Source organism: Amblyomma maculatum, chromosome 4, assembly GCF_055883805.1.
Source record: "Amblyomma maculatum isolate TAMU_Amacu chromosome 4, ASM5588380v1, whole genome shotgun sequence".
NCBI lineage: Eukaryota > Metazoa > Arthropoda > Arachnida > Ixodida > Ixodidae > Amblyomma > Amblyomma maculatum.
Window position 1 is genome coordinate 78,600,229 of NC_139347.1, and position 18,925 is coordinate 78,619,153.

At 47.6% G+C, this 18,925-nt stretch overlaps 1 protein-coding gene across 1 annotated transcript; it reads left to right on the top strand.

Annotated features, from left to right (window-relative positions):
- The first annotated feature begins 981 nt into the window (after positions 1 to 981).
- On the top strand, positions 982 to 18,925 carry gogo (thrombospondin-1 like protein golden goal). The gene is made up of 8 exons (XM_084600341.1): positions 982 to 1,365; positions 6,506 to 6,823; positions 7,990 to 8,156; positions 10,361 to 10,602; positions 12,007 to 12,168; positions 14,732 to 15,142; positions 15,663 to 16,099; positions 16,827 to 18,925. The coding sequence occupies exons 1-8, from the start codon at positions 982 to 984 to the stop codon at positions 17,337 to 17,339; spliced, it is 2,634 nt and encodes an 877-aa protein (XP_084456467.1). The 3' UTR covers positions 17,340 to 18,925.

Consider the following 18,925-nt stretch of genomic DNA (forward strand, 5'->3'; position numbering starts at 1 on the left):
TCCTCATCGTGGTGTAGTGTGCGGCTCGTGCATATAGCTGAGTGCGAAGGCACGCGTAATCAATGTACGGGATAGTTGCCGCCAGTAGAACTGCCGGTGCAAGGGTGCCGCTCTTTTTTGGGGCCGCACCCATCGCTGCTCGGGCGGCGGATTCGAGAACGCCCCCTCAGCACACGCCCTTGGCATTTGCGGCCTCCACTTCCGAGCATTGATGTCGTAACTCGAGTACGTAATTGCGCCGTAAGTTATTGATTGCGGATCCACCGCTCTGATGACGCAAGTGCGTAACAGTGTATATAGCAGCGCGGTCGCTTTGATCTTGTAGCCCTCTTTACTGAAAACCCGCCTCTGCAATTTCAGTCATGGCTATAAAGTTTTTTCTTTGGTGTCCTGATCTACTACTTTGAGCTATGAGCGGTGTTTCTGCTGCCGGGCCGGATAGTTCGTAAGTCCGAGCACTCGCTTGCATGAGGAGCGTATGTTGCCAGCAAAAGCGCGCCACTATTTGGGCGCTGCAGCCGTGTTAACCCGCACTGCAGTGGCAATGTGATGACATCAGAACGTGAAAGTCACTGCACGTCACTTCCTACGAACCGTATCTCTCCAATGTCGCAGAAGCTACGGCGAATGCATGCATTGGCCAAGGTCCTTTCTCGATCAGCAGAGCAAATGTGTTGTGGCTGAAGGTGCTCGTCGAATTCCGAAACCTTGAGCTCTTCTTATATATCTAATCTCATTCATGCATTTCCTGTTATTGTTTCCTTTGCTGCATTAACATGGCGATCAATCCCAAGCGGTTGAGACTTCGGCACCATTTTTAACCGCTTAATACACCTAATAATGCTTGGCTTGGTTTAATTTTAATTATCATGATTTGTTCTGATTTTCTTCGATTCAGAGAACGCTGTGCTTGGCGCTGTTGTAGCACATATGCATTTCCTGCGCATTCAATTGTGCTGTGCGGTAGTGACGAAGCGCAGCATGGCGTTCCAATCTGTTAACGGAATTGTGGTGGTGTCTCATGCAGCAAGCGCCGCGGCGCTGAGCCAGCCTGGTCCGGCCGTCGACGCCTCGGCGGTTGGCGCCGGCAGCGGTGGCCGCTACAGCTACTGGGTCCGCGGACCCGAGCAGTACGTATCGCTCTCGGGTGACCTGACCGTCGAGTACGGGCTGCCCGAGGTGCGTGGCGCTGCCGGCAGCGGCCCCGCAGGAGGCCTCACAGCGCACGTGGCAGATGCCCGGGACGGCACGGTGCTCGCCAAGACCGACCTGCCCCGCCGAGGGTCCACGGGTCGCGTGGTGTTCGCCTGCGGACTCGTGCACCGCGCCGGCAGATACGCATTCGCTCTGGTCGCCGCCGACGGAGTGAGTGCGCTTCGAACAGGGGCATACTATGCGTCGACCGATTCTATGCCACCACACTACACCACAACTCGACAAACTCTTGCCTCTGGCACACCTAGCTTCACGTCAGAGAGATCTCTGTTGCAAACCACTACTACGGAAGGGGGGAAGGGAGTTAAGGGGGGGGGGAAGAAAAAGAAAAGGTAGTGCAGAGAACTATAAATATGCTGCATACGACCTAAGGACATCGTATGGTGGCTATGGTGGTTAATCGGCCCAGCAATCACATTTATTTATTTAATTATTTATTTTCATACCCCCGCGCCATAAAACAACATTACAGTTGCAGTTGGGAGGGGAGGAGGGGGGGAGGGGGAGGTGATAGGTATACCAGTGAAAACAGACAGCAAACTAGTAAACACACAATGCAGCCGTGACACATCACCAGTACATTCCAAGAACAAAATGTTTACAGAGATGCACCAAATGAATCGCTGGTTATAATCAGCGCTACGTCTTCAAACAACCTTCCAAACTTGGTGGGGGGGGGGGGGGGGGGGGGAACGTGCTTACATGTGCCGGGCATACAGATAATTTCTCTTTCTTTTAGCAGATAGTCAAGGCACAGAGAAACATTGATAGCAGCATAGGTTATACAAATCACGGTTTGCTTTTTTGTTGCTGTGGTAAATGTTTGGAAAAAATGTCTGCAAGAAGAAACGAAAACACATTCTGTTAGCAAAAATGGTGCTGCCCCAGGTCTAATTCATTCAGTAGTCTGGTCAACAAGGAAAATGCGTTAAAGTCGTCTAGATATGTCAACATTAGGCTTTCAATTTGTTTACAAAAATTAGACCAGATTTAATTTCGCCTAAACTTATTATAATTTGCTAAACCACTGTTTGGCATGATTTTGCTTGGTGATTTAGCATCGAAAGACTATAATACAGTCTGGCAAAGTGTTAAACATCACAGTCTGTTTCTTGGGTGAAGGAAGGCGCTGTATCTGTCTCACTTCTCGGGGGATGGTCACCTATACACATACAATTAACGATATACAATTGGAGGTACGATGTGGTCTGCAGCGTTGTAAAACCAAGGTTGGCGGGACATGAGAAAAGAGGTAGACCATGTAACAGGTAAGCTGGGTAACCAATTTCTATAAGGTAAATTTTTACTCTTACAGTTAGGAACCTGGTGACAGAGATTTATCTCCGGCTTTTGCACATCTTGCATGTATCACACACACACACACACACACACACACACACACACACACACACACACACACACACACACACACACACACACACACACACACACACACACACACACACACACACACACACACACACACACACACACACACACACACACACACACACACACACACACACGCATGCTTCTCCTGCCTCTCGCACTGCATGTCCATCTCGTGCCTCCGTATGTTGTGTTGCGGATCGCCCATGTTGGATGCAGTCAGTGCAAGTCAGTTAATGCTCTCGATAATCATATACGCTTCACTGGGTGTGCGGACGGAAGTAAAACTCGCCTCTCGTAGTTCGCACATGACCAGAGTTCTCTCACTTAACTTTCCGGGCTGCAATAACTGTCGCTTTAGCCTTGAAAGTGGTCATATATGCCCGCTCCATCAAAATATTTTGTTCTTCCATGGTATAAACGCTAAAACCAGACGTCGCAACTCCGCGCTATTCAACTCTAGTTAAAGTATCAAGACGTTGCCTGGAATATTTCAGATGTCTGTGTAGTGGACTATAGTCCAACCATTAAACTCGAGACGTGCAAAAAGTAAAGACGTAGCTCATATGGACAGATTGTATTGCATGTAGCAAACAAAACAAAAGACCAAACATTTTCTAGTGCAAACGTTTTCGACTATTTCCTGTGCCTAGCTCTTTCTAGAACCAGCTCATACATAACATAGCACATCATAGATGAACATGCCCATCGAAGGCACGCATATCTCACTCGGAGCCTGTAATACGCTTTGCCCGTCTAAAATTCGCAATATTAGCCCCATACTAAGTTCATATTTCTTGGACATCTCTTTCAATTATGGGGCTACAGCAGAATATTGTAAGACTGCTGTGAGTGTACTGATGGGAATGGCATAATCTTCCGAGAGATAGAAAATCTTACTTTTACTTAGCAGGAAACTGCAAGCGATCCGAAGGGGTATCTTGGGCAAAATAAAAAGACTATTAGTCACCGCAACCCCAAGTCTCTACCATCATCCATTCGTCTCCTCACAAAATTCGATTTAACATTCTTTCAGGCTAGGACATACTTTTGCCGTCATTGGGTTACACCTTCATGTTATAACTGTCTAGAACACTACGCTATAACCACTCTCTCTCTCTCTCTCTCTCTCTCTCTCTCTCTCTCTCTCTCTCTCTCTCTCTCTCTCTCTCTCTCTCTCTCTCTCTCTCTCTCTCTCTCTCTATCTATCTATCTCTGACTGTTTGAATGTGAGTGAGCCATACAATCACCACATTACCCCTACCCAACCCCTAGTTCATGAAGTACTCGGCTCGACTTGGTCCAGTGGCCCTGGTGCGGCAAGCTCGCTGGAACTTAGCGGCTGCAAATGTAGTGCTTTCTCTCTCTCTTTCTCTCAGCGGATAATATTGTTACTATATGGGCCCAGTCTTACGATATCAAAAAAAAAATACAATAATGCATTCATAAACAACGAATTCCCAGCGAAAAACACGCTTCTCCAGAACTCCTGGGCATGCGAAATGACGTCTTATTAGGACAGTAATGCACGGCAGAAGATGCGAGCGAGGCTGGTGAGGGCCAATAACGCTTACATTTAAGAGGCACCTAATCAAGTTCCCACCTCTACGTCATTTATCATTAGAGACCCACAGGACCATCGTAACCTGAGATTAATATAGGCGGGCAACCAAATCACAGCTCTGCTCCAGGGATCATCGATGAACACACATAAGCGGATATAAGCATAATATACATATGCGAATTAAGAAAAGACGCATCATTCTATATGCAAGTATACATACAAAAAGGAACAGAAAAATCGGATGCTGGCGTGGCCACATTCGCGAGCGGTGATAGCGCGCATATACAAGCGCCCGGAAGGAAGAGCAATAAAGGACCGCTCATGAAAGCACGCTTAATACGCACCAAGGCCGCTCATCGATCGTGCTGGCGGTAAGGTATACCACGCGCAAAGGCGTGCTCGCTTCTCGGAAGCCGCAGGCACCGGGCGCGCTTGGCGTTGGCATTGATAAGAGAAGGACCGGCCACCGCTGCGGCCAATCCTGCGGGGACTCGTAAAAGAGAGAGGGGGAGAGGGGAACGTATGGGGGCTTTTAACCTGCAGGCAGGCACGGGGCGGAGGGAAGTGGTCATTCATCAGGATGCCCGTCTCATGCGAGCACTCGGGCTGGAACCTCCGCGCGTGTGGCTGACGACCCTGGGTACTAGTCCTGCCCTGCGATATTTCGTGTGCCATCGGACAAAAGAACGGCTCCATGGGGAGAAAAGTTTGTTCTTCAGCTAGAGTTGTCGGTGAGAGAGAGAGAAAGGCTGAGAGGAGTGGAATGTGTCGCTGTGGTGAGAAAATGAGTTCAACTCTCGGGTCCTGAATTGGACAGGCTGGAGCTATAATCACGCTGGCCCAGAAGGGGTAGAGGCAAATAAAGCGAGGTGCTCTCGAAACCGACGAGGAGAATGTAGTTTGTTGCTCCGCTGCGTTCAGAAAACCGTGAGTACGACTAGTGAGAAAGTAAAGTACAGGTTCCAAACTTGGAAATCTGAGATTTTAATCACACATAGCCAGTTAGGGCGGAGACAAATTAAGTGAATTTACATTTGACCTCAGTGATTACCAATGTACTCGCAAGAAAACATTTTACGATGTTAGTAAATTGAACATTACGTTTATATTAACAGGCGCGCACACGCACCATTTCTCGCCTTCAAAAAACCGGTGCAGCCGTGAAATTCCACGGACGACAATATTGCCCCGCAGCAAGTGAGCACACAGGAGATGGTGTTTACAGTGTTATATCAAAATGCTATTAGATATACCTAAATTTTTGTCGTGTGCAGCTCTTTAGATAAATAAAAAAGACGTTGTGCAGGTAGAGAGCCTGAGCAAGCGGTTTTATACTTTACTTCAATATATGTACAAGGCCGTCCACTCTTAGGGGGAACGCGCGAGCACAGGGCCGCTCTTATCGGAGCGCTAGTGTCCGACCGACTGTGCAACAAAGCTGCATCTCCAGGTTTATCTGTGCTTGCACCACATTGATTCGATCTGCGGCCGCATTGGATAGCACGGCGCCTCAAAGTAACCTCCTCGCGTGTTCACCCTAACATTGGACGACCCCCTACGTAAGTAATCTAGTCATATTTATTAAAGTACACTCGCCAGCTTGTATCTGCACTAGGTTTGTACACCCATCGTTTCTTTGTTCCAGCTCCCCACTCAGTACGCATTGAAACTGCGCGGGCAGTCTCGCAAGTCGCTCTAGATCAGTCACTCTGCTCCACCCATTATGAAACTGGATGCAGCTCTGCACGAGTGGCTAACGGCTCGCACTGCCGGCAATTACACCATAGCAGCTGCCATGAATTCCACCAAGTGAAGGTCGGATAATGATGCTTTCTCTACATCTCTGACCCGATGCTAAATAACACAATATACAGCTTTTGATCAGTAAAAAAAATAAAAAAATAGAGAGGGGGGAGTCAATGAGGTTAACCACAAAGGCATTCTGGTTGGATATCCAGAAACAGAAAAGGAGGGGGCATAAAAGGAAAACAAGGAAAGAAATATGATGATGAGTAAGGACACAAGTTAAGCCGCACAATGTACGCCCCTGATGATAGAAACTGTTTTTATGTGCCTCAGTGAGAACTGCACTTTGCTTTTGCCACGCTCTGAGGCTTTTAATCTCTCTCGGAGTGTGCGAGTAGAACAGCATCTAAAGAACAGCAAAGCATTTGCCTTCCGGGACTGAAGGAATTCACAAAGCAGATTTTTCTACTACCTCTTCACAGCCACATTTGCAGTAGGGTTGTCGGCCATGCAGATACAGAATGAATAAAGGGTTTCACATGAAGTTCTGGCACTTGCTGGCGTATGACCTGCCTCGCAACCTCTTCGCAGGAGACGGTGCTGGCGCGCTCGACTCGAGACACCTTCGTACGGTGGCCCGAAGTGGTGACCCACGTGCCCCTCATCCTGGAGACGTACGGCTCGGACGTGGTGGTGACATTCGAACTGCCGGGGCTGCGCTGCGCGCCGCTACATCAGGACGACTACGGCTTCATGGTGTCGCTGGTGTACCGTGGGGCGCACCCCGAGCCACAGTCGTGGTTCCAGGACACCTTGGTCGACCAGAAGCAGCTCTCCAGCTGGGCCGAACTGCGCAGCCATGACGTTACGCTTGACTGCCAGGCCTTTGACAAGGCCGGATACTACCAGGTGAGCAAACAATGTAAACCCGCGCGTCTCAGCTCGCTGCGTGGAGGAGGAAAAGACGCTACGCGGTTTGACTTCGTTTTTCGATAGGGCCCAAAAAAACCGAGGGCAGTTTTGAGGTCACTTACGGTTTCACCCGCGTGACGCTATACGACTGCATCCAGTGTACACAGTCATCGCTACCTAGCAGGAGCGCACTGTTGCAGAACTTTTATAGAGTGGCAGCTTTATTAACCGGAGCGGTAAAAACGCGGTGCACATTGCTAACCTAAACGATGCAGTTTTGAAGGCAGTGACAGCTTTGCCGTATTCCCACTTGCGATGGGAATGCGAAGGGCATCTCTTCTCGGTTCCTTCGTTCATCAATCATGGGCTTGGTGTAATCCTCCGGGTAACGAAAAATTTAAAAGTCGTACGATTATATACTGGTTCTTTCAACTTGTTCTCACAGGCTTGGAAGCAAAGGGGTAGATGTCAGAGAAGCAATTGCTCCTCCACTGGAGGAGAGTGTGGTAACCACCGTGATCTTAGCCGAGCTTAGAGGCGGAAATATAAAACTGAAGATTAGCGAAGCGACAAAGCAACACATGAATCTCAGTAGAGAGCAGCCCTGCCATGCAAGCATATCTCTGCTTCCCTTCGACATTTTGTACGCGTGTTCTCGTGTTATTTTTATGGTGACAGAAAGGAGCATACATCTTGTATGCAACCTGTATTCTAAATTCTAACCTAAATGCTTGCCCGGCTTTGTGAGTGAATTCATGGCGTTTCTTTTCCTAGCCCAGCATGGGCACACATGCATGCTATATAGAATTATACTTTCGAAGTATATCTATATATATATGAAGGAAAGAAGCCAACAGTCGGCGAGGCCAAGGAAAGCATTGGGGATTGTAATTTATGTCTATCTTTTTAATTTTACTTCTACTTCGATAATCACATGAACTAGTAATGCAATCTGTTCAGGGGAAAGATAATTAAAGGCAAAGTAGAAAAAGAAATATATATATATATATATATAGAACATCCCCGACACTCTGATGTTGTGCTAAGTTACGAGCTCCTATACAGATGTGCACTCACCCGCACAAATTCGAGTTTATCAGTGTTCGCAGACAGCCGATACATGTTCCTATACAAGTAATCTCCATTGTGGCCACGTGACGCAGGTTCGGCTGTCGTGCGCCGACGACCCCAAGCTACCGCTGGTGTCCGAGAGCGTGCCGGTGCGGGTGGTGTGGAGCTCTCGGTACATGCTCAACGTGGCACAGGCGGCCATCTCCAGTTGCCACGACGGCATCAACGTCCTATACCGGTACCCGACCACCTGCAGCAAGTACGCCTTCCCACCCTTGCGGTGTTTTCCTGAAATAAATATGACCGTGTGTCACCAGTGACTCCGCTAATAGCTATAAACGCTTTAATTACAATATACAGCCAGTGGGTGAGAGAAAAGCTTACAGAACTGTTTACTCTGTAAACTGAAATTCAGCGGCAGCTGTGGGAGTATTATTGCTTCGCAATATGGTTGAGGCAAGTAACTGATAGCGACACGCATACATGCATAGCAGTCTTGTACGACGCGAGCTTTTACACGGAGGACACCCTGAATTGTCGCGGGAGTGAAGTCCGTTCAAGGCTGGGGATAAAGATGTCCATAAAAAAATAGGTGAGAGAACGGAGGTCCACAGCGATTGGAGAAAGAACGGAAGATGTTGGGAAAGAAAATGGAGCGATGCTGTCACCGACGTAAATGGGCGAGAAAAACGAAACTTACTCGAGCGAAGTGTTCACCCTTGTCGCTCTCGCCCATCGATATCGGCGCTGCGTCTAGCTAACGACGTATGCTACGCTGACACTAGTGCCACAGGGGCATGTCTTAATCTCTTAATCGCTCAGGCGAGTGGCTGCAAATCCGAAGCGAAAATTCTCGGCGAGAATGAGCGCGGTTGGTAGGAGAAACAAAAATTCTGGGAGCAGTAGGGCAAAAGCCTTTTATGTTTTATTTTTCTGCATTTTTTTTTCTATTTTGATCTTTATTATTTTCTCGTTATTATTAGTTCTTTTTCTTTTTCTTCTTCTTCTTCTTCTTCTTCTTATTATTATTATTATTATTATTATTATTATTATTATTATTATTATTATTATTATTATTATTATTATTATCATTATTATTATTATTATTATTATTATTATTATTATTATTATTATTATTATTATTATTATTATTATTATTATTATTATTATTATTATTATTATTATTATTATTATTATTATTATTATTATTTGTTTTCAGTTTTATATGGTTTTTGGCTTATCACCCAATGTTTAGATACTCTAGCCAATGCTGGCTTGTTATGTGGCTACTCTTGGATTGACTATGGATGTGTGTCGTTTGACACGTTCCTGCGGACGGCACGCATGAGCCAAGAAAGGCTTTCGCCGTAATATCGCAAACAGAAAAACGCGCGAACTTCCTAGCAGGTGCCGTCCCGCAGTGCTAAGAATGATGCGGAGTGCACCCGGGTGTGTCGCTATCGGGAGGCTCGACGTTGGCGTAGACAAAAGCAAAAGGTGCCGGCGAAGGCCTAAAGGGCGGACCTTCAACTGTCGTCACTTCCGTCTCTACACGGTTATCCGGATAACTACACGGATAACCGTGCTAGGTTATCGCCCTGCGTTTACGGCGATTACGGCTACTACGACGCTACAACCATGGGAAAATGCCTTAAACAGCCATCACTGGAGTTGGAGTTGGAGTTAAAGTTTATTTCTTTATTTTACAAGAAAGGGGATGCCAAGGCAAAAGGCGACAAGCCTGACTGGGCCTTGGCTCCCAAAACAGAATGTAATGAGCGAGCCGCGCTGAAGCTTTACCTTATAGTCGAAATCAAGACTAAAATTAACATTTACAAACAAATATATCAGGCGCCTGCATGGTACCTCCAGGCTTTGAGACGCCTTGAGGACGCAGAGGGCGTCTGGTGAAGCGTATACATTCGCACTGTCTATGTTTAAGGCATATATGCTCTAAGCGGCTGCATTCACGATACCATCACGCAAAATCTACCGGCCGAATATGTCCACACGTGTAGCAACCAATAGATATGCTGGACATCGGGTGTCTGTTTATATCGACTGAACAGCGTTTTCCCATTTGAGAACAGTTTGGCACCAGGTACGAACGTTAAATACGATAGCGCTAGTCGCAGTAATGGAGGAAGAGGCCATGTAAGAAACGCGCGATAACCATGTCGAGAAGTTGTTCATGTCACTTAACCCAACTCCATATACGGTAATAAAACATCCCCAATTACAAAACTGCACAATATTTCCGTACATCGAGATGACGCGCGCAAGTGCTATATTGCCCCTACATAAGGTTTGGACGTTTCAGACATACATGCCGCCGATATCGTCCAAATCACTCATCAATGGACAAACGTTTCCTGCAGTTATGAATTGAGGTATCTGTTGCTATGATCTCCTCGGGTGCATTTGTATGCGACTTTCAAGACGTTCGTCTTATCGCCCTCGCAGGGACCGCGACAAGGTTCGGGTGTACGGCCTTCCTGGCCCCCGCCGAGTGCCGGCGCACGCCTCTCCTCCATGGCGCTACCTGTTCGAGCGGCGGCTACCGCGGGGCAAGCACGCGCTCACGCTGGGCTGCCACCTCTTCCCCGAAGCCTACAGCGAGTTCTGTTTCGCTTACGTCAGCGTCGCCCAGAACGGGGCCGTCTTCGAGCTGCTGCGTCAGTGCCGCCCCTGGTCACTGGACACCGGTAAGCCCCACCGTTGCCACAAGTGTTACTGTGCCACTTTGCGTCTGTGCCACACCTTCTGCTTGCCTTAGCGGGTGGAGCGCCGAAAAAACGATAGCGCCTTTAACACCGCCTTTACATTCCGCGAGTTTCATGACGTTAACAGACCGCAACAGGATATGGTAAAGTGTTCAACGCCGTTAGTGTGGTTGGTTCTTTGTCAGAGGAAGGCGCAGTATCTGTATCTCTTCTCGATCAACACCGTCGCTCACAACTGACGGCATACAGTTAGAGGTACATATATCGTCAGTTCTAATCCCTAAGAAAACTAGCCTTCTGATTGACTAGCTGATTGATGCTAAATAGGAATCGAAATGGTATGACAGTGACACCGCTCCGAACGCTGCCCAAACAAAGGTTACGTGGTACGTCACAACTTCGATGCCAAGTCACGAGCGTATAATTTTTTCGACACGTCTTTGTCAAATTTAGGTTACAGCGATGGTGATGGCAACGGCTACGCCTTTTCAACCGAACGAGCTGCGTTTGCGGTCGCGTACATATAATATATGTATTCGCACAGTGCGCCTTTGTTTTCTTACCTGCAAGTGTGGCGCACAAGAGCAAGAATGCACGCGGCAGGAAATGAAGCAATTATTTCTGAGAGTAACCGCCAGTCACATTCGCTGATTACCGCGGATCTTCATCCTGCTTTTATTTTACATCGCTAGCTGTATTAGTGTAGTTTCCCAATTTTCATGTCGCATAGCTGTCGTCGTTGTCATCCCGTCCGCATTCCCCATTCATGTCACGGGACTCTACCCTGACCTCCACCCTCCGGTGAGGTTCAAATTGGGCAACGGAATATGAACCGGAAGTCCTATCCCAGACTGTGATGGAAGAGTACGCTTCGCCTAGATCAGCAACGAATCTGCCAAGTTGTTAAGAGACTCTTAAGATTGTTTATGTTCCATAAGTGGCAGAGCCGACATGTGCAGCCACGTGGGGCGTCATCATCGTGTAAACATTCATTAATCAAAGGACTAATTGTTCGTCTTACCTTGAAGATAAACATCTGCAATTATTGTATTGTTTTTGATTTGGTGCCAAGTAATGAAGTGAAACTTAAGAGACTGCTCTAATGAGGAGGCGACTTGCATCCAACTTTTCAAGAGGAGTGGGACATCGCTTTATGAATATATCGCAGCATGGTAACTGACGTCTGTACACTAAATGTCATGAGGGAGTTAATGTAGACACACATTAAGGAATCAGTGATTAAGCAAGTGATGACACTAATGCAGGCGCGTCATGCCCTTAATAACCGGATGCTGAGCGTCCCTCCAACTTATTTTTCATGGCTGTACACCTTTTGATCACCAATCAGTACCTTGACACAGATGCTCACTTTGCGTTTCTTCCAAGGCACCCCCGGACCCTCCTGGGGCAACTGGACCGAATGGGGACCATGCACGGGTTCCTGCGGTCGTGGGAGCCAGATGCGGTTCCGTCTTTGCGGTCGCCCTGACGGTGCCTGCTATGGCAGTGCATATGACACCAAGCCCTGCACGCTTGCTCCATGTCCAGGTAAGCATTTATATAATGCCCCCACAGCTACTTCAATCCAGAGTCAGAGGAATCTAGCTTTAAATGAATCTTAGCGCTGTTAAGCGCTGCTATCACGAAAAAAAGGAAAGGGGTGGAAATATGAATACCTTATTTGCGTATACACACAATGCGGCTTTATAGTCACCGTGGGTATGTTCAGGCGCAGCGAAGAATAGGGGCGGATCTATGCGTCTCTTCTAGGAGGACGAGGGTTCGCTTTGAATCATGTATTTCTTGAACGTTTTCGTCAAATAAATGGGGTTCAGCATGGTATTCCTTGAACAATTTCAAGCTGTCCAAATTATTCGCAGCCGTAGGCTTTCCGCCGTCCACTATACGGTGTCCTGTTTATCATGAGTCGTTTTAGGACGTTAAACCTCGTAAACCAAAGTCAAACCATCCCGCACCAGAGCTGCCCTCCTCGTTCAGTCATGTGTGTGACCCTCGAAGTATGGCGGGATATTTTGTGGTCAGCTCTGTGACATTGGGTGGCGCAGGGGATGAACCCTCTTAGGATTAGGCTGCGCTCAACACATGTTCTCTCGAAAACATATACCGTAATATCTCTAGTCATTATCCACCTCACCGCTACCTGAAATTCATCGAAAATGTGGGGTGGGCGATACCTCGGGTACAAAGCGAAACAAAATATAAAATATGCATTCCTTATGCAAGCAAATCTGTGAACAGCTTTCGTGGAAGAACTGGGAGAAAAAGTTTGTTTGGCGTCAAAGGAAAATTCTTTACTTGGTAGCATTCACTCGTTGTCCTTGCCGAAAACATTGAATGAAAATGGCTTCCCAAATCAAAAACAATGCTTTCATTCTCCAAAACCTCTCGGGGTTTGGTGAACAGCGAAAATACTCACTGTAAAATTACATCTTAAATAGATCCCTTTAAAAAAAAAAAAGCGCAACGTGTTGCACAGATCTGCTACTAGGATTATGCAGGAGTCGTGCGGCAAATTGAAATTCGACAAAGTATGTGTCTGTATCGAGGCTGCATATCACGGTGCAAAAAGATAGGGGCCTTCTGTCCCTGGAAAATCAGAAGAAAGCGGTAATAAAGCGGTTTCTTTGTGCCTGATTTTCCAATGTTCTAGTTTGTCTTTTTTTTTTTTTTCACTGTCGCGACGGTATTTTTCGCTATTTGCCAGGCCCGCGCTAACCTGTCCTAGGAGTGGGAGATGACTCGGTGGTTTTCACAATCCTATATTTTGCCAAGATTGATATGGGCGATGACTCGGGGTATTATGGTATACGGTCAGACAGCCGTCGCCTTAGCCTAATTGGTAGAACAGTGCACATGGTACATGGGAGTTTTTGGATTCGGATCTGACAGACATGGCGCTGTCTTTTCTTTTTTTTTTTTTGCTAAAATGTCTAGGTTATTAGCGAACTAATTTAGTATTTGACTAACATCATCGCGAGAAGAAAAAGCATGCATTTATGCTTCTTGTTTTGTTTTTTTCATATGTGCATCTTATCGTAATCCTCATGTTCGTGTCCTTGTCTGCCTGGTTACTGTATTAACGCACAACATATACTGCATATCACGGGCACCTTTGCCTTTTAGTCACATTGTTTCGCTTGCCAACACAGCGCTTGGAAAAAGTGAACGAGCGTAGCATCACGTTCGTGTTTCACGGTTTCCTTCCAGGCGGTTTCGAATTTGAAATACTTGGGCATATCTCTAATACCCGATGAGAGTATCACGCACGTGGTCTGTACATATGCTAAAGCTAGCTGCGAAATCCTTCCATTCTAGAGTGTATCACCATAGTTCAAGTGTTACATGTAATTAAACCCTGCTGCCAAATCCTTTCATTCTGGAGTGTATCACCATAGTTCAAGTGCTACATGTAATTAAACCCTGCTGCCAAATCCTTCCATTCTAGAGTGTATCACCATAGTTCAAGTGCTACATGTAATTAAACCCTGCTGCCAAATCCTTCCATTCTAGAGTGTATCACCATAGTTCAAGTGTTACATGTAATTAAACCCTGCTGCCAAATCCTTTCATTCTGGAGTGTATCACCATAGTTCAAGTGCTACATGTAATTAAACCCTGCTGCCAAATCCTTCCATTCTAGAGTGTATCACCATAGTTCAAGTGTTACATGTAATTAAACCCTGCTGCCAAATCCTTTCATTCTGGAGTGTATCACCATAGTTCAAGTGCTACATGTAATTAAACCCTGCTGCCAAATCCTTCCATTCTAGAGTGTATCACCATAGTTCAAGTGCTACATGTAATTAAACCCTGCTGCCAAATCCTTCCATTCTAGAGTGTATCACCATAGTTCAAGTGCTACATGTAATTAAACCCTGCTGCCAAATCCTTCCATTCTAGAGTGTATCACCATAGTTCAAGTGTTACATGTAATTAAACCCTGCTGCCAAATCCTTTCATTCTGGAGTGTATCACCATAGTTCAAGTGCTACATGTAATTAAACCCTGCTGCCAAATCCTTCCATTCTAGAGTGTATCACCATAGTTCAAGTGCTACATGTAGTTAAACCCTACTGCTTTCTATCGACAGAGACGACGCCGCCTGCGGAGAACACCACCTCAACGACACCACTACCGTCGACGTACTGCATCTGCGGCTGCACCCTGACCGTGATCAGGAAGGCCACAGTGCGCTTCACCAGCTCGACGCCGTGCGTGGACAGCACCATCTCTTGGGTGCTGAAACCGTTCTCCCGCGAGAGGCTGGTGACCGTGCGAGTGGCCGATGTGATACTCGGCTCAGGCGAGATATCAGTGCGTGATGGAACGTCTCATCTTGGCATCCTCTTGGCCACCGTGCCGTCTGTGGTCCACGGTTCAGCTCCGTTCGAAGTCACCTCCCTGTCGGGGCCTATCCGCATAGACTTCGTGACACTGACCCTCGCCCGAAACTCATCTCAGGAAGTGGCAGCGAGCTTCAGCATATCCTTCTGGGAAACAAGTGAGTCCTCCGTCATGCTCTGTCTTCACGAATTCAGTAACAGCTCACGTTGTCGACGAACAGCTAATCCTTGTATAAATTATTTCTTTTGATTTGTTTCGTGCTGTATGCTTGGCGGAAGGCGGATGTATCATGCTTGTTGCAGCTAAAGGGTTGATTCACATCCCCGCGACATCATCTGAAGAAATCGACAGCTCTATTTTCCAGTAAACTTGAGCTATCGCACCGGGTGGGGGGCCACCTCTGTTCACATATAAACTGTAAGTTTATCATCAGTGAATTAAGCGTACAACTACACTGCAAGCCACCACAAAATCCCATCCCTCTCTTTCTGTATATGTAGTCCTTACATATAACAGGTCAACGACGATAATAAAGTACAGGGAGCTATTGTTTGGCACGCATTATAGACGTTATCGTTGCGTCTGTTTATGCTAAGCATGCATATACCAACGTTCTAATGGCTAAAGCGAAAACCTTCGATGCCTTGCAACGTGTATGAATTCCCGACCCTTTGCAGACTCAAGCGTGGCGAGCATCACTTCCCACTTCCCGCGCCTCTCTCGCCTGGCGCCGTTCCAATCGTCCGTGCACGCGCTTCTCACGTTCCTGGGCTGCGCGGTTGTCTTGACGGTGGGCCTGCTGACGGTCGTGTACCACAGCCGCTGCTGCCTGTTGCGCCGGCGAAAAGAGCGCAGCTTGGCCTCGGAGTCGTTCTGCTCTGATGGGGGGCTCGACTCGCGGCCCACGGTGCGTCTGCTGGCTGCCGGCTCGCTCACGTCCATATCGGAAGTTTCCGCCGAGGACGAGGAACCGGAGATACGAGAGGCCGCGGCCACTGAGAAGGTTCCCCTCAAGGCGGCGTCCGGAGAGAGTCCCGAGGACTACATGGACGAAGCCTGCCTATTCAAGTCGGTCGGCTCCATTTGTACGGCCTCGGCGTCCTCGACACCGGCGGTACGTATGCCCTTTCTAATTCAGCTATCGTAAAGGCAATATATAGTGGGTCGTAGTATTCGTGCTCCCTGAAAGGCAATTCCTATCGTTCTGAATCACTGATGAGTCGACTCATTCAAAGGCCTCGTTGAGTCTCGCATGCAGATTGCGATCTGAGCCATGAGTGAGTAAGCACTCACATTGCTATCGCGATCTGAGTCATGAGTCCGGGCTCACTGAGATCATGATCTGAGTTGTGAGTACGTCGGCACATTCGGATTATGATCTGAGTCGTGAATCAATCCGGTTCACATTCAGGTCATGATCTGAAAGTGTCCGTACTCACTCACGACGCATCCGGACTCACTTTGAAATAATGATCTTAGTTGTGAGCGAGTTCCTGTTCAAGATGTAATCATAGTTGTGAGCCGCCCGGGCTCAGGCACAAGAACAAGAATAGGAGAGGTGCAAATGATTGAAACGCAGTAGTTGTGTGTACACGAATGTGTGCGTGTGGGTGACGCACCAGTGATATTGGCGCATGAAGAGGGCGAGATTTACCAGTTCCATGTTATCTTTAGCGCATTTCCTGACTGACTCACCGCCTGCCGCACGTCTGAAAACTGCGCATATGCGGACACACTAGATTGATGTACTGGTCAGATAACAGGGTTATACAGAAACTGGGAACACGGCGACCCGCGTACGTTCAGCCCCTGACACTTACCTGTCACCCTCTTCCCAACAGCCCAAGAAGCGGGTGCCGGTGGCCACCGTATCGCCGCAACCCCAAAGTCAGGCGTGCACGCCGCGGCCTTCGCTCAAGCCAAGGCCACTCAAGTCCCTCCTTTCGGTCAACGGGGAAGGCGCGGAGGATTCGGTCGAGTCGCTCGAATGCACCGGACGCAGCTCCAGCGGCCCCAACCGGCGAGTGCCTTTGGGCCTGATGGACCGCGTGGCCTCCGGTTCTCGTTCCAGGGAGGGCGCGGCCGTGACGCTGGCCGCGTCCCTCTCCGAGCTCAGCACGAGCGGCACTGAGGACGGCTTCGAGCTGGACTACTACGACTACGGCTGCCACGATGTGCCGGGGTCCTTCTTCAGTGCTCAGCAGGTTCTCGGAGGTTGGCCGCCATTCCTGCCGCTGCCAGCCGAAGACGAATTGCTCGAGCTGCAACTACAAAATTATACGCTACCCCCGCCGACCGAGACGACGGATCTGAGTATGGTTCCGCATGTGCACGAGTCGGAAGACGAGCAGTGAGCAGCATCGCAGCTAGAATGTGCTCAAATTACGCATTTGTGATGGCGGATAGCGTTTACAATGCAGTGCCTCCCGGACTGCGGTCGTGATGGGGGCACCCATTCCGACGCAGTCGCTTCAGGGAGCCAGTGGAACTGGACGTGTTGGTATGTGTTCATCAGGTGCACAAACAATGCCTATTTTAAATGTGTGCTCGAGCAGAGTCGAGCTGACAGTGCGTTTACGTTAAGTTTATGTGAAGGTGGGACGCTCACGCTAATCTCCTGGACAGCTGCAAAGACTGTGAAACATTAACGCACAATTTTGTATAGCCTTAGTCGCGTGTATATATGAGACGCCAGATGCGTTTTTTTTTTCAGCTATTATCATAGATGCATGTTCCAAGCCACCTTTGTTTCATATGTCACAACACATTCTTTTTACATTTCCCGTGTATTTATGGCTACTGTAAGGCAGGAAAGAATCGCGGAACTTCATTGATTCCTCGAACACCAAAGGCATTTTTTTATTAGTTTACACTGTTCCTTTGTGAATAACCGCCGCAAAATCAGGGTGCAGGTTTTAACCCCACAATGTGAACCAAAGTTTCAAAGGAAAAAGACGCAGGCATAAAAAAATTGTTCTCTTGAGGATGACATGAAAAGGTGCAGTATCGCATAGTGTACGCCATTGCCAGTCGTCAGTATGCGCTCTGTGGGCTGCAAAATTCCTTGTTTGGATCAACACTTCTCGTAAATACGGGTCACAAAGGTTTCGCCATTGTCTCGCACTCTTCATATTGGAACGACGACCTGCTTTATTTTCAAGCATGCGACAAATCCTTCACGCAGTTCTTCGATATTGGTCCTACATGCATCACTCACTGCAAGGTGGACGAGGAGAATCTAGAGTTTGAAGTTATCGCTGCGTGTAGCGAGCCAATCTTGCCCCAGTCGGTCCACCGAGAATATGACGCTATGCATAGTTGTCGAAGAGAATGTAATGTCCAGTCCAGGAGCGTGCTTCCACCTGGTTCTACTTTTTTTTTCTTAAGCCCATCGGCCTCTTGAACAACGTGCAAATATTGTTTTCGCTTATTTGTGACTTTTTTAAAGCCTTTTCGACGCGCAGTTCTTTCTTATTGACGCATCCATAGGTACCTGACAGTATTGCAGTGCAAGGGTTTCGTTGTAGCGTCATTTAGTCTTCGTTGTTTCTCTGTCATTTCACCAGAAAGCCTCACTTCGTTCGGGACGGACGAGACCTTCAGTACGGCTTATTCATTTGGTCACTGTATGTATTACATTCTCTGTTGTTGTTATTGTTACGTTTTGCCAGCAGGGCATTACCACAGTTAGAATAATTATTTTTTTCTTGCTTGTTATTCGTACATAAAAGAGGGGTGTGGAAGGTTACCAATACTCACTTCTGTCCTACAGAAGCGCTTCACAGACGTGCTGAAAATTTACTACTCCTTTCGTCGTGGCCTGTCCATTGAACTCGGATACTGGCATACTCAGATCTTCTACTAGTCATCAACCTCAGCAAGCTGACTCAATTTGCGCTCAGGAGGAAGCTTTGTTTTGTTTCGTTTTTTTTTTTTTTTT

Bases quoted from the DNA above. Each gene is read 5' to 3' on its own strand.
- gogo (XM_084600341.1), top strand. From the start codon at position 982: ATGGCGTTCCAATCTGTTAACGGAATTGTGGTGGTGTCTCATGCAGCA. The intron at 6,824-7,989 runs GTGAGCAAACAA...CACGTGACGCAG, and splicing joins ACAAGGCCGGATACTACCAG to GTTCGGCTGTCGTGCGCCGA. The intron at 12,169-14,731 runs GTAAGCATTTAT...TTCTATCGACAG, and splicing joins CACGCTTGCTCCATGTCCAG to AGACGACGCCGCCTGCGGAG.